This window comes from Amblyomma maculatum, chromosome 4, assembly GCF_055883805.1.
Source record: "Amblyomma maculatum isolate TAMU_Amacu chromosome 4, ASM5588380v1, whole genome shotgun sequence".
Taxonomy (NCBI): Eukaryota; Metazoa; Arthropoda; class Arachnida; order Ixodida; family Ixodidae; genus Amblyomma; species Amblyomma maculatum.
Genome location: NC_139347.1, coordinates 86,000,189 through 86,012,768, shown reverse-complemented (window position 1 = coordinate 86,012,768; position 12,580 = coordinate 86,000,189). Strand labels below are relative to the sequence as shown.

At 46.1% G+C, this 12,580-nt stretch overlaps 1 protein-coding gene across 1 annotated transcript in view; it reads right to left on the bottom strand.

The window, feature by feature from the left end:
- The window catches only part of LOC146191564 (uncharacterized), a 107,414-nt gene that overhangs the window by 22,482 nt on the left and 72,352 nt on the right, over positions 1–12,580 (bottom strand). Inside the window, exons 21-24 of the mRNA XM_084602072.1 lie at positions 8,952–9,170; positions 5,973–6,218; positions 2,464–2,600; positions 627–729 (exon numbers count right to left, since the gene is read on the bottom strand). Of these exons, the coding sequence (XP_084458198.1) occupies positions 627–729; positions 2,464–2,600; positions 5,973–6,218; positions 8,952–9,170 (705 nt within the window). The remainder of the gene's footprint in view (positions 1–626; positions 730–2,463; positions 2,601–5,972; positions 6,219–8,951; positions 9,171–12,580) is intronic.

The window sequence follows — 12,580 nt, the reverse complement described above, 5'->3', positions numbered from 1 at the left end:
TCAGCTTTTGCGGCTGTGGAAGAGAGAACTGATTGCCGAAAAATTGCGCAAACAAATAGGAAAAACCGCGAGCTCAGTTTTTCGGTGATACATGACGCATTCAACTTTAGCAGCGGTGCGGAGTTCTGCTGCAACAGCGGTGTTGCAGCGGAACTAGCTTCATGAGTGGGATCTCTAACGCGCTCAGTGGACCTTGATCACGGATCACGACATGCTTTATCTGTGTCAATACTAGATTTGTGAGATTTCCGTCCTGAATATCTGTTTGGGCGCGAACAAAGGCCTCCTTCTTCATACACCTCACCTCAGAGCCAAGTGAAAATTGTGAACGACGGCATGTTAAGAATTGTCAGGAATGTTACGGGACATTCAAGAGATAGTTATAGACGTGCGTGACCAACACGTGTTAGAAATAACGAGTGTTAATGGAACAGGAGAATATTGAGTTCCGTTTTCAAGGAGCTGGGAAGTTGTTATAGAACGGGAACGGGAGTGGCTTTCTGTGCTTCGTAAAAACCACAAAGCCGTTCTCAGCGTGCCAGTTGCGGAGGAGCGTTTCATTATCGCAATTTGAAGTGTCATTACCTATATAATTGCAATAAAACACAATATTCTTCTATACGTACGTGTGACATGAACATAAAATTTGCAAACAGCCTCGTTTCCAGCGACGTCTCTAGCGGTGTAGTGAACCACGTGACGGCCAAAGTTGAACACAGATCCGGGTGTCTGGAAAGGAAGAGAGACGAAAGTCATTGGCAGTCAACCCCTCGTGTCATGTCGAAGCGTTATGTTACTGAAAACATTTACAGAGGTTGGTGGCTCAACGTCCATTCCGTTCGACTGTCGGGCATGCTTTCTATTTTTCTTGGATCTAGGTTGGTTGGTACATTAGAAGAACCGTTGTGATGGACTGGAACAAGACTATCAAACTAAAGCAGCGGAGGAAAGGACCAGGAAAAGCGGCACGCGTAGTGGTTAGGGAAAAAAAATCCCAACTTGGTACAGAACACAAAGATATATGGCACCATAACAGGGAATGAAAGCCATGAAAACGCATAAACAACAACAACAACAACAACAACAACAACAAAAAAGAGTTAAGCGACCAACCTGTGCTTATTTTAAAGAATAATTTCCCAATGCCAAAATGTGTTAAATGGGTACCAGTTGGTCACTTATTAGTTACCGGCCGCAGCGACAGTCTCTGTGTATGTTAAAAAGTAGCAGATCGTCCAGAGTAGTCCGGAGTCCTATCAGATTGTATCTGTTTGTAACACCATCTGTTTGACACTTGCGTATCAGTTAGCATAATGTATTTGCTGCTGATTGGTTTTCTTGTGGGAAAATATACGGGTATCTTTTTCTTCAATTGAAATTTTTTGTATTGAAATATTTGCGCATTGTCATCGAGATGATGCGCTTTCAGAGATTCTGCTTTGAGTGGTTGGCTTCCGGTTCTTGATCAGCCTTCAATACCCCCTCAGCCAAACAAGAACAGGCTTAACCGCGCTGGCCAATGAGGACTAGAATTGGAATGGTATCGCAATATTAGCCAGATCCAGTTAACGCTTCTCCCAAAGACTGTTAGGATGACTTCGATGCACTGATTCTCATTTGACATTCAACAATAATCGAAACTGTTTTTGTTTCAAAGGAGCCGATAGTACAAAGCAGCGATGGATTAAACACAAAACAAACAAACAAAAACACGTAATGCAAAACCTGAATGACAAATTCGCTGCGCATCGCCATAAAGTAGGCACGTAAAATTAGGTTTTTTTGACTCTTGAAAATAAATGAACAGTATCTGTAATTTGCACAGCTTTAATAGGCCCGGCACAAAGCACTCTGAAATACCAGTACAATCGCTAGTTCCTCTGTGAATAATCATTGGAAGACACTGTAGAATGGCGCAGACTCCGGAATTCTTAAGGATTAAATTTTCTGTTTCCAATCTCTTATGAATGCCATTGCCCCCATCGTTTATCGCCACCACGGAGTGATGACAATAAGGCCGACGGACGAATTTTCGAGCAATGGGGCAAGTAAATTTTTCGCCTTAATGAAGCAGCTTTCTTGCACAACAAAACAAAATCAATCTCGAAGCCCCGCCCCTAACATGACCTTCACAGGACAGAGCCTAGATTCTATCCTGTGGCTCAGGTGACATCTTTTAGAAGTCGAGAAAAATGCTGTTTTTCAACCTAACTCACGTAATTGGTTTGTTCATGTGAACAGCTATATTCGTAAAAAGCGGACAGTTCGCTTCTTTTTTTTTCTTTTTCTTTATAGGATTCGGTTTTGAAGGATCGCACGCACGTGCAAGATAAAAACGGAGCTATCGCTTTCTGGGTGGACGCCATAAGAGTTCTAAACATGCACTCCTGTGCCTCTAGTCTTAGCCATGGAAGGGCAGTGCGTTCGTTAGCATGTTCTCAATAGTGCAGACACCGGTCGCACCTTGGTTTCCTTGACGTACTGGACTTCGACGTTGTCTGAGAACTGAGGCTCATCCCAATGCACCGTAACACCTTCCAGGGAAGTGGATACCACAGACACGTTTCCTGGACAGCGAACCACCTTCGGCGGCTCCTTGTCTGCAATAAAAACAAGTGCATGGACTCGAATGACTACAAAAACAGAGCCAAAATTATAGTTTTTTTTTTTTGGCAGTTTCCAGGAAATAAAGTTCATATTTTATGCTCTTATTCCCATGTACTTTACTTTCATTCCTCACTTTCAGTTTGAAGGCTATCAGTATAGCTACAGGCATTCTGAAGGGCAAAGGGGGCTGAAGGAAAGGTACGAAAGTCGAATGAAGAAAGCCTAAATACTGATAGATGTTGACCACCCATCATTCTCCTGCAAGCATTTTTGATCTACCTTGTGCGACATCATACACATAGGTGATTAAAATTTTACGAACACTTAAGACTATTTACGCTCTGTAAAGGCGAAATCGACTTCATTTAATTGACTGAATAATCCACCATAATTCACCCTTAATTTACCACAGTTAACCGTAATCCAATTTTCCGCCCTAATTGGGCATCATGCTCAACATGCAGCTCAATCAAACGCCATCCACTTTCAAGCTACTGCTTCGGACCCACTACAATGAACCGCAATCCACCTCAACCAGCTGGATGCCAACCTAATTGTACGTTAATCATTCGTAACTGAATACAATTTTCCTAATCCACAACAGTCCAAATAAATACAGCTACAACTTTATTAATCAAAATCCACCCTATGTCGTCCTAATCCAATGTGATTCACTCGTAATACGTAGAAATCTAACGAGACCAGGATCCAGGATCCATCGTAATCATATTAGTTTTTCATAATATACTGTAATCCACCATAATGCAAAATGTACACTTAATGCACCGCAAATCATCGGGCCCTGCCTTTAATCCACCTCAATCAAAATAGTTTGCTTTTACGAGTTCACGTGGGCCAAGAGAGCATTAATTATTTAGCGCCTGTTTCTGAGTCTGATCCTCGGCGTGATGACGTCATAGTCCTGCTGGACCAACTGAGGTTCTTCGACCACAGTTGACTGCTGGCAAATCCGCCGGGTTTTGCTGCCGATGAACCATATATAGCTTTGACCTTAAAATGAACATTCACCTTTTCCCTCTCAACTCGTACGCTGGAAGGAGCATAGAGTATTAAGGAAATAAACACTTCTATTAGGGCCTATGTTTCGGCTACCAAAAATCGATGCCTCGCCCGCAATCAAGAGTAGTTATAAGCATGAAATAGGTTCGGTAGCACATTGGACAGCACGCTCAGCATCTCTTAGCGTATTTTGCTTGGCATGGCAATGGACGACATGCCATGCCGATGAATGGCGCCACGATGGCTTTGGCGTCTTCCTCCATACTATCTTGTGCGATAACTCACGTGGTGCTGTCGCTACGCATGTCAGATGCCGTCAGAAATGCGCATGCGCCGCTCGGGCTACAGGGCAGGGAGTATAGGCTCCTCCGCGCTGCTGGCTCGCTTCGGCTACAGTGCTCTGGAATATGTCACCACGAGGTTAGGAAGGCGGTTGTTGGCTCATGTACTGATCCAGTGACCGCGTCGTATATAGTGGGCAGGTGGCAACCCACGAAAAAATAAAACTTCGTACAAGTTCGCCTTCGTATTCGCCACCGGTTAGGTGCTATGTTCTCCATCCAAGGTTGCTCCATCTGCCAGACCGACAATGGGCTTTAAGAGCACTTAATGATTTACACGTTATCTTGTGTACTTGCGGTTTCCACAGTGACTCGCTCACGTGAGCTCGCTTTCACGTTCACAGCGAATGCTTGCCGTATCATTTCTCTGTTTACGAGCTTCGTCGTTTCTTTTGCGTCAATGAAGCTTGCTCGAGCAGTCAGCTTTTGGGTGTTTGAAGGGTTTCGGGCCTAACGGAAACACACATTTGAAAACTCGTTACTGAATCCGGCGATGATGAAATCGATTCGACGGCGGGCTCACCAAACTCGCTGGGCTGAAGGCGGCGGCGAATCGATGAAAGCAAATAGTCGGTGGGCTCCCCGATATTTCGCGATGCCTGAGGTGAACCTCTGACGGTCTTCTGCTGCTCACACCACGTGTACTGCATCATGTAATGCACAAACATTCGGCCGGAAGCCTGTACAGTCTCTTGATTTGCCGCGAGGCCCCGAATCGGGAATTTTGGAAAATTTCTTGCAGATGTTGCAACATAGACAGATGGCCATTGTTGAATATAATGCAAGAACTTTATGATCTACCTCAAATACTAATCATGAAGCCCTTTAGGTTCCTCATACAAGCAAAGCGTTTTTCCTAAAGTGGCGCATAATGTCGCAGGTTGATAATTTGATTGATTTTCCTTCTACCAGTCAGCGTGTTTGAAGTACTAACAGTAAGTTCTCAGTTGATGCACTCACTGAGGTAACGTATAGGAGCCCTGTTCCCGAAACAAACGTTTTACAAAATTGGCCTCCAGTTCTGCGTACCAGAATAACTTTTGCGCACCTTGAAGGTGTTGCTGGCCTAGAGCTTTGCAAAGTCGAAGTATGGCCACACTGGTGCGCAAACTAACGCAGCCGATTGCACTCACCTAGTCAGCATGAAAAAAAAAAACAACAACAAAAATTGGCGGTACTATAAGAAGTATGCACCTACAATCACTGTGGCGGCCATTTAGTGGTGCATGAAGTGCGGTGAAATGCAGCAGGCCTATCTCATCGGCGTATGATTATCTGTTCCGGCTTGCGGTGCTGAAGCTCTGCTCTGCAGCAAAACATGGAGCCCATGACGTCACATGAATACCTCCTATTCGTGCGTTAAAAAATTGGAGGGCGCTTAAGCTTCGCCTTCAAGAGTACAAAACGATAGCGTTTAAACCCCAATTGCTTCAAGACGATAGATGGAGGCTTTGAATCGGGCGGAGGCTCGCGCCATCTGTGGCGGCAGCGCCTTATGAACGAAGGAATTTTCCAGTGAGCGCCGCATCGCAGGTAAGCAAAACGGAAATATTCTTTGCTGCTCGCTTAACTATTACTTGCGTAATTAGTTTCTAATGACGCACTTAAACATTAGTGGACAGTCATAAGGCAATTTATACATTAGACCCATCTTTATTATGAGAAAAACAATGTGGTTTTGTGGCGTACTGGTTGCATGCTCACCTCGAACTGCGAATGAACTCTGTTCGACTCCGCTGGTTCCCACAAAAAATTTATTGTTTCTTCACCTTCTGAACTTCTCGTTACAACCACAACGCCGACAACAGCTTTTATGCGACACGGGGCCCTGAATGCTGTCGAGTTGAAATGTCTTTTCTGTTTAGTATTCTGACTTATGAGCTATATTTTTACTCTCACTGGTTCGCTTATGCGGCTAATCTTGAACAGTGCTCTCGTGAAGCACTCTGCGATTTAGTCATTATTCGGGCATCTGTTCCGGACCCAGGCTAAGGCCGTGCTTACCGTCAATTGTGAGCTGAAACGAACACGTAGCTGTGGAATTGGTCTCGGGATTCGTGGCCACGTACGTCACTTCTACGTCCCCGTACTCTAAAGGACCTGGAATGGGGAGACCATCGATGAGCATTTCGACGTTCTGCAGGTCAACGTTGGTAACTGGTGGCGGCAGATCAGGGTCCATAGAACGTTGTCCTTTAGGGAGGGTGAGCGTGATACTCGGAGGACATGTAATGCGAACAGGAGCCGTTTCTGTGGAAAGGAGGAAAAAAAGAGGAACATTGGCTCTAAACCCCTGTTGCATTTTTACCGAAAGGTGTGAAAATTTGTGCAAAATGTGCCACAATCGACTGCAACAGCAACTTCAAAACTCCAGGACACTGGTCTTTGAATAAATTCCCGTTATGCACACATGTGCTTGAAATAGAGAAAAAAGTTAACACAGGAGGTAAAAAATTTCTGAATAAAAATTGCGGAACACATGCTACCTCAATCTTTGTAGGGCAAAATATTATTACTTGATTCTTTGTACAAGGTATAATAATCGGTAGTATTTGCGACATCTAGGGTACTGAATTCACTCGGCACCTCGATAGCTTTTAGTGTTCGGCTGCCCGCAGGTTCTATTGCTGGTTCGATCCCAGCCGCTGCAGCGGCGTTTCGATTAGGAGGCAAAATGCATCAATAAAAGAATGTTTAGGGGAGATCAATTGAATTGGAGCGGAGACAATGTGATACCATTCGTCTAAATTTTCCATTCCGCAGTTCTATCGGTGTAGCACTTCTGTACTGCATCACTACAACCACTGCAGCGACTTGCAACATCAATTTCGCTATAATCAATATAGCCCAGTTACTACACGACCTGTCACTGAAGTACCATTGCTAATTTGCTAGTTTCCTATAGCCAGCGTTTCATCATATATAATACTTTATTTTACCTGGTGTCTTTGTATAGGTGGTGTTTGATTATAGCCGCTGTGTTACATTACTGCCACGAGGCTTAATTCATACAAACGCGTACGCCGTACATTTTTGTTTTAGGGTACTCCAGTGCAATCACATTAGAACGGCCGTCGTCCCATCCTATAAGGTCTACGTTCCACAACGGCGTTTCCCATGCCCCGAGCCATCTTTATGACAGAAAACCCCACAACTCAAGATAAAAAAATACGCACTAAAAATGATCTGGAGCAAAAAATAGTATTGCTAGATGCAACGCGCTCTCAGTGGGCTATGTACACAGCAATGTACATAGTTCCTTAAAGTGCTGTTGCGAGCGAATTTTACGTGAACCTTTTTCGCACCTTGTATCCAAAGCATGCGGCCGCTTAACTGCAGCTTCGTGCGCAGATGATGAACAGCAGAGCAGCCACTGGCCCAGCAAGGAGGGTCGGTAGATGACTAGCAAGGATGTTGTGGACCCGTACGTCTCTTCTACGTCCTTCTACGTTACTTCTACGTCACTTCTACGCTTCGAGGTGCCCCTATTTGCCGATCCCTTTGTTTGAAGCTTCTTAAAACTCGTATGCGGTGAAGGTCTTCGTGTCGTTGTGAGCTTCGCTTTGTCTTTGGTGTCGCGCAGAAATTTTGCGGTATCAATGCTCAGTTAAGCAATCTAAAACAAACTAATATCAAAGTAGAACTATCAATGTTAGTCAGTATTTATCTCAATGAGCATTAGATATTCTGGATAAGTGAGCTATAAGTTATATGGTATCACGCCTTTAAACTGAAGGTAAATGACCTACACCCTGAGGTCTGTGTGCCACGACAGAAACGCAACTGCTGTCCAAACAGGCATGGGAGAAGTATCTGATGCATTTTCGTTTTGCATACGGTTTATGTGATTGATTACCTTCTCTCTATTGTATGGTGCATTATCACGGGCCGGTACTCTGATCTCCTAATTGTTACGCTATAGGACCAATGAGAGCGGTCAGAACAGCTGCGTGTTCGCCCGCGTGGTTAGAGGTACAGCCGCCACTGACTTACACGTAAAAGGTTTTGATAAGGCCGCTTCAAAGTGCAATGAAAATACGCTTACACGACTGCTTGTGTAAACTGCGTAAAACAGATTTTCCGATTGTTGTTTGTGATACTGTTCTAGTAAGTGATTCACTTGCTTCAAGCTAATTCGACATCTTTCATGTCGCAAAAAAAGGTGGCTTGTTTTGTAACGCGGTGAACGCAGTAAATTATATATAATGCGCAAGACAGTAAATCCGGGGAGTCGCAATTAGTCATTCTTATGCGGATGTACTTTGCCAAGAGAAGTAGAATCAACCTAGTATCCGCTATTTAACGTCTAATGTCCGAGGTTGCGATAGAAGCTATTTCCACGATCGTTAGAGTGTCTGCTTAAAATGCCGCTGCATTTTTAAACTGCCACTTGCAGGATCATGCCAGTACGAAATTTTACACATCCATTAAAAAGTATTTCACGGCGTTGTTGTTGTTGTTGTGGCTGTAAGAAGAAGGAAAAGAAATTGCACGGGCCTGCTACTGGCTCTGTAGCTGAGCCACCTCCGCTGCCTCGTGCAGACAGACAGAAGAGAAAACAGAGATGAAAAGGAAAAGGTAGAGAAAGGCGCGCGCAGTAACAACAGCCGCCGTCTACCACCGAAGCGGTGGTGGGTGCAATGACGGCCTACCACAGATAAAAATTCGATGGCAGGTTGGCCCCCGCCGCAAGCGGCGGTGACCTACCTGTCCCAGCCCCATCCCGATAAGGGGAGTAGTGCGTTTTCTGCTGGAAAAGCAATAAATTGCCTTTCTAACGCAGTGGCCAGTGATGCTGACCTCTTTGACTTGGCTTGCGTTCGGACATACGAACGGCGAGCTTTTTTTTTTGTGTGTGTGGTTGGTCGAAGGAGGCTTCAGAGCCAACTCGCTTAAATCCAGAACACAGAGGTATGCTTCTGCATTAAAAAAATGGCGTTTGAAGGGGCTGAGCCGCACCGTACACACCGAGAGATGACGTACCTTTCTTGCAGGTTACAGGAGGACGCTTCCACCTCAGCGCCTTCCCATGCCCTTGGACGTTCTTCCAGTCGCAGGTGGTGATCTTTTCTCCAACTGCCACGTAGCCCTGGTTGCATTGGAAGTAGCACCTGGACTTTAAGTGGTTTCCGATTCCCTGCAGGCATCTCTCCGGGATCACCCGACCGTTCTCAGGATGTTCCAGTGCAGGGCAGGACAAGGCTGGTGATGAATAGGAACAAACATGGCGGCTCACGTAACGTAGAAAATGTTGTATGATGAGAGCATGTCTAAGAAAAATAGCCTAAATACAGAAGAAGAAGGTGCACACAGCAGAGGCCCAAAACTTGACACCTGTTTCAGTGAAGCCGACCACTAATTCTAAGGAATTATTTTCTTTAGCTTAAAACACGGTTCTTGCGGTATAGCAATAGGCGCGTTGGCGGACGCCAGAAAAAGGAAAGGAGAACAGTGATGGTCAGCACGTCAGGTTAACTAAGTTTTAACAATTGACCTGTGCACATCACAGATGAAGAAAAGTACTCTCGAAACGTTGATTACCAAGCTGAGGCTTCCCTTGAACCCTTGTTCTCTATGTTTTGTGACCCAAGCACCGCATTTCCTGCCTTATTTCTACCATAAAATTGGACATGGTTGCGGTTTGAGATTTGTAGACTACCATTAGTAATAGTTATATCACTCATTTGAAGATGAGAAAAGATCTTGTCTCTGGTGCCACGGCTCAAGAATTTCTGCGGATGACAGAAGTAATTTCGGACCCTTCATAGTTCTCGTTGTGCGCTGCCTCTTCTCAGCAAATAGTGCTGTGTTAGGCATGGCCTAAACGCAGTTGGTTGGTTGGGTGGTTCATAGGAAGGGAAAGGCGCAGTATCTGTCACACTTGCTCTGTGGACACCTGAACCGCGCCGTAAGGGAAGGAATGAAGGTGGGAGTGAAAGTGGATAGAGAGAAAGGGGAGCCGTAGTGGAGGGCTACAGAGTATTTCGACCACCTGGGGATCTTTAACGTGCGCTGACATCGCACAGCACACGGACGCCACTTCGTTTCGCCTCCATTGAAACGCAGCCGCCGTGGTCGGGTTTGAACCCGGGAACTCCAGCACAGTAGTCGGGCGTCTCACCACTAGCGAAGGCTCTGTTAAGCATGGTTGTGCATGGTTTAATAAGGCTGCCCACGGTTTGACGCTTTAAATTGCAGGACGCTCAAGTTTCACCTGAAGAGTAGACTCTACAGCACCTGTAGCACTATCCTTTCATTCCTTCGGCGATTATTTAGTATTTTGTTTGCAAAAAAAAAATCTATATATTGTTTTTGGAAATGAAATGCGTAGTGTCAGGAGCACACCTGAACCGGCATATATGGGAAGGGAGGAAGGCGGGGAGGATTTAAATATTAATAATAATAATAATAATAATAATAATAATAATAATAATAATAATAATAATAATAATAATAATAATAATAATAATAATAATAATAATAATAATAATAATAATAATAATAATAATTGGTTCAAAGGAAAGGAAAGGCGCAGTGTCTGTCACACGTTTTCTGTGGACACCTGAAACGCGCCGTTAGGGAAGGGAGGAGGGTGGGAGTGAAATCGGGTTGGGTTTTGGGGTTTAACATCCCAAAGCGACTCCGGCTATGAGGGACGCCGTAGTGGAGGGCTCCGGAAATTTCGACCACCTGGGGTTCTTTAACGTGCACTGACATCGCACAGCACACGGGCGCCTTACTTTTCGTCTCCATTGAAAAGCGGCCGCCGAGGCCGGGATTCGATCCCGCGTCCTTGGGAACAGTAGTCGAGCGCCGTAACCACTGCGCCACCCCGGCGGGGTGGAGTGAAATCGGAGAGAGAGAAATGGTGCCGTAGTGAAAGGCTCCGGAGTAATTTTGACCACCTGGGGATTTTTAACGGATGCTGACATCGCACACCACATGGACGCCACTTCGTTTCGCCGCCATCAAAATGCAGCCGCCGCCACCGCCGGTCAAGTTAGGTTTTGGGAAAGGAAGGCGCGGTATCTGACTTAATTGAGGTCGTGCGGACCCAGCGAGGCAAAATTCGAAGGGGAACCCCAAGTAGTATAGCTTACGCTCCAAAACAAGACCAACATTCTAGTGCAGGACTGACACATCTTTGGCCTTAGTCCGATGAAATGAGCGTCGTTATCAGCTTTGTGAGTGAAGCATTGACTACTAGGCCTAAATGACGTAGAATCATGCGGAACGGGAGCTCGTTATGAGGTTTAATCAACCCTCGAATATCAGCATAGCTTTCCATGTTAATGTTTAAATTATAGGAAGGGAAAGGCGCGGTAACTGCCGCACTCGTTTTCTGTGGACACCTCAACCGCGCCGTGAGGGAGGGGAGGACAGTGGGAGTGAAAGTGGAAAGAGAGAAAGAGGAGCCGTAGTGGACAGCTACGGAGTAATTTTGAACACCGTCGAAATTACTCGAGGACCACAGCACACGGACGCCTCTTCGTTTCGCCTCCATCGAAACGCAGCCGCCGAGGTTGGGTTCGCATCCCGGTACTCCGGCACAGTAGTCGGACGTCTTACCACTGCACCACCCCGGCGGGGCTAGCTTTCCATCAGGGAGGCAAATAACCACCCTGAATTGCACAATGAAGCTTTCTGTTTTGCATCTTTTTTGTGTAGTTTTCGCTGTGCAAACTGGCACCTCTTTCTAGCTGCTTCCATGTTTGCCATGAACGCTTACTTCATCTTCCTTGCGCGCCTTGCCTTGTCAGTTAGAAGGGAGGATGCAGCACCAGGTGCAGTCCTACTGTGAGGGTACAGACTAATATTCTAGAACACTGTAGTACAGACCTCAACCAGCGACCATCATCATCCTACGGCAACCCCAGGCAAGGCCTCCCGCACATGGATGGCTGTTGTTTCGGGGAGCGGGCTTTTCCCAGCCAAGGGGCTCATCCTATCTGGCTTATTCCCGCCGGGGAGGAGTCGCAGTGCCAGTGCACCACGTCCGCGCCATCTCCGGCGGGTCAAAGCCTGACGCGAGCAAATCTTCTAATTTCTCACTTCGATTTTTCCATTTTCTTCTTTGAAAATTATCATGGGGTGGCCCCACTCTGCATAGAACGTTTTCTTGCCGAGCTGGCGTCTTTCGCGTTCAAGGTGGAACCACAGCTCCTTCCTAATTTTCTTCTTCACCTCGAGGAGACAGGGTGTTCTCGCGCTGTAGACTGCTCGGAATCTAGTGATCCAGATTTGATAATTTATTTCAACGAAGAGTCAGTGCGCCTTATACCTGGTGAGCAATAACAACTGTCATGGATGGATGGGAAAACATTTATTTCATCGGCTTTAAGTGGTTTAGTTTGCTTGCTGGCCGCGCCAGATGGCCGCCAGTTGCGTCCTGTCGGCGATCTCTTCGGCCCACTCAGTGACCCGAGCCTGGACGGCCGGGTCGCGTATTTGGGTTTGCTCGGTACGGTGGCTCCGCAAGGGACAAAACGACAGAAGAGACGAAGAAAGCGGGCTGTTCCGACTAGCATCTACCGCCCCCAGGAGCCGAGCAGCCTAGCGATTAGCGGCGCATGCTTTTTCAATGGGCGTCATGTTGGACGCGGCACTAGCTT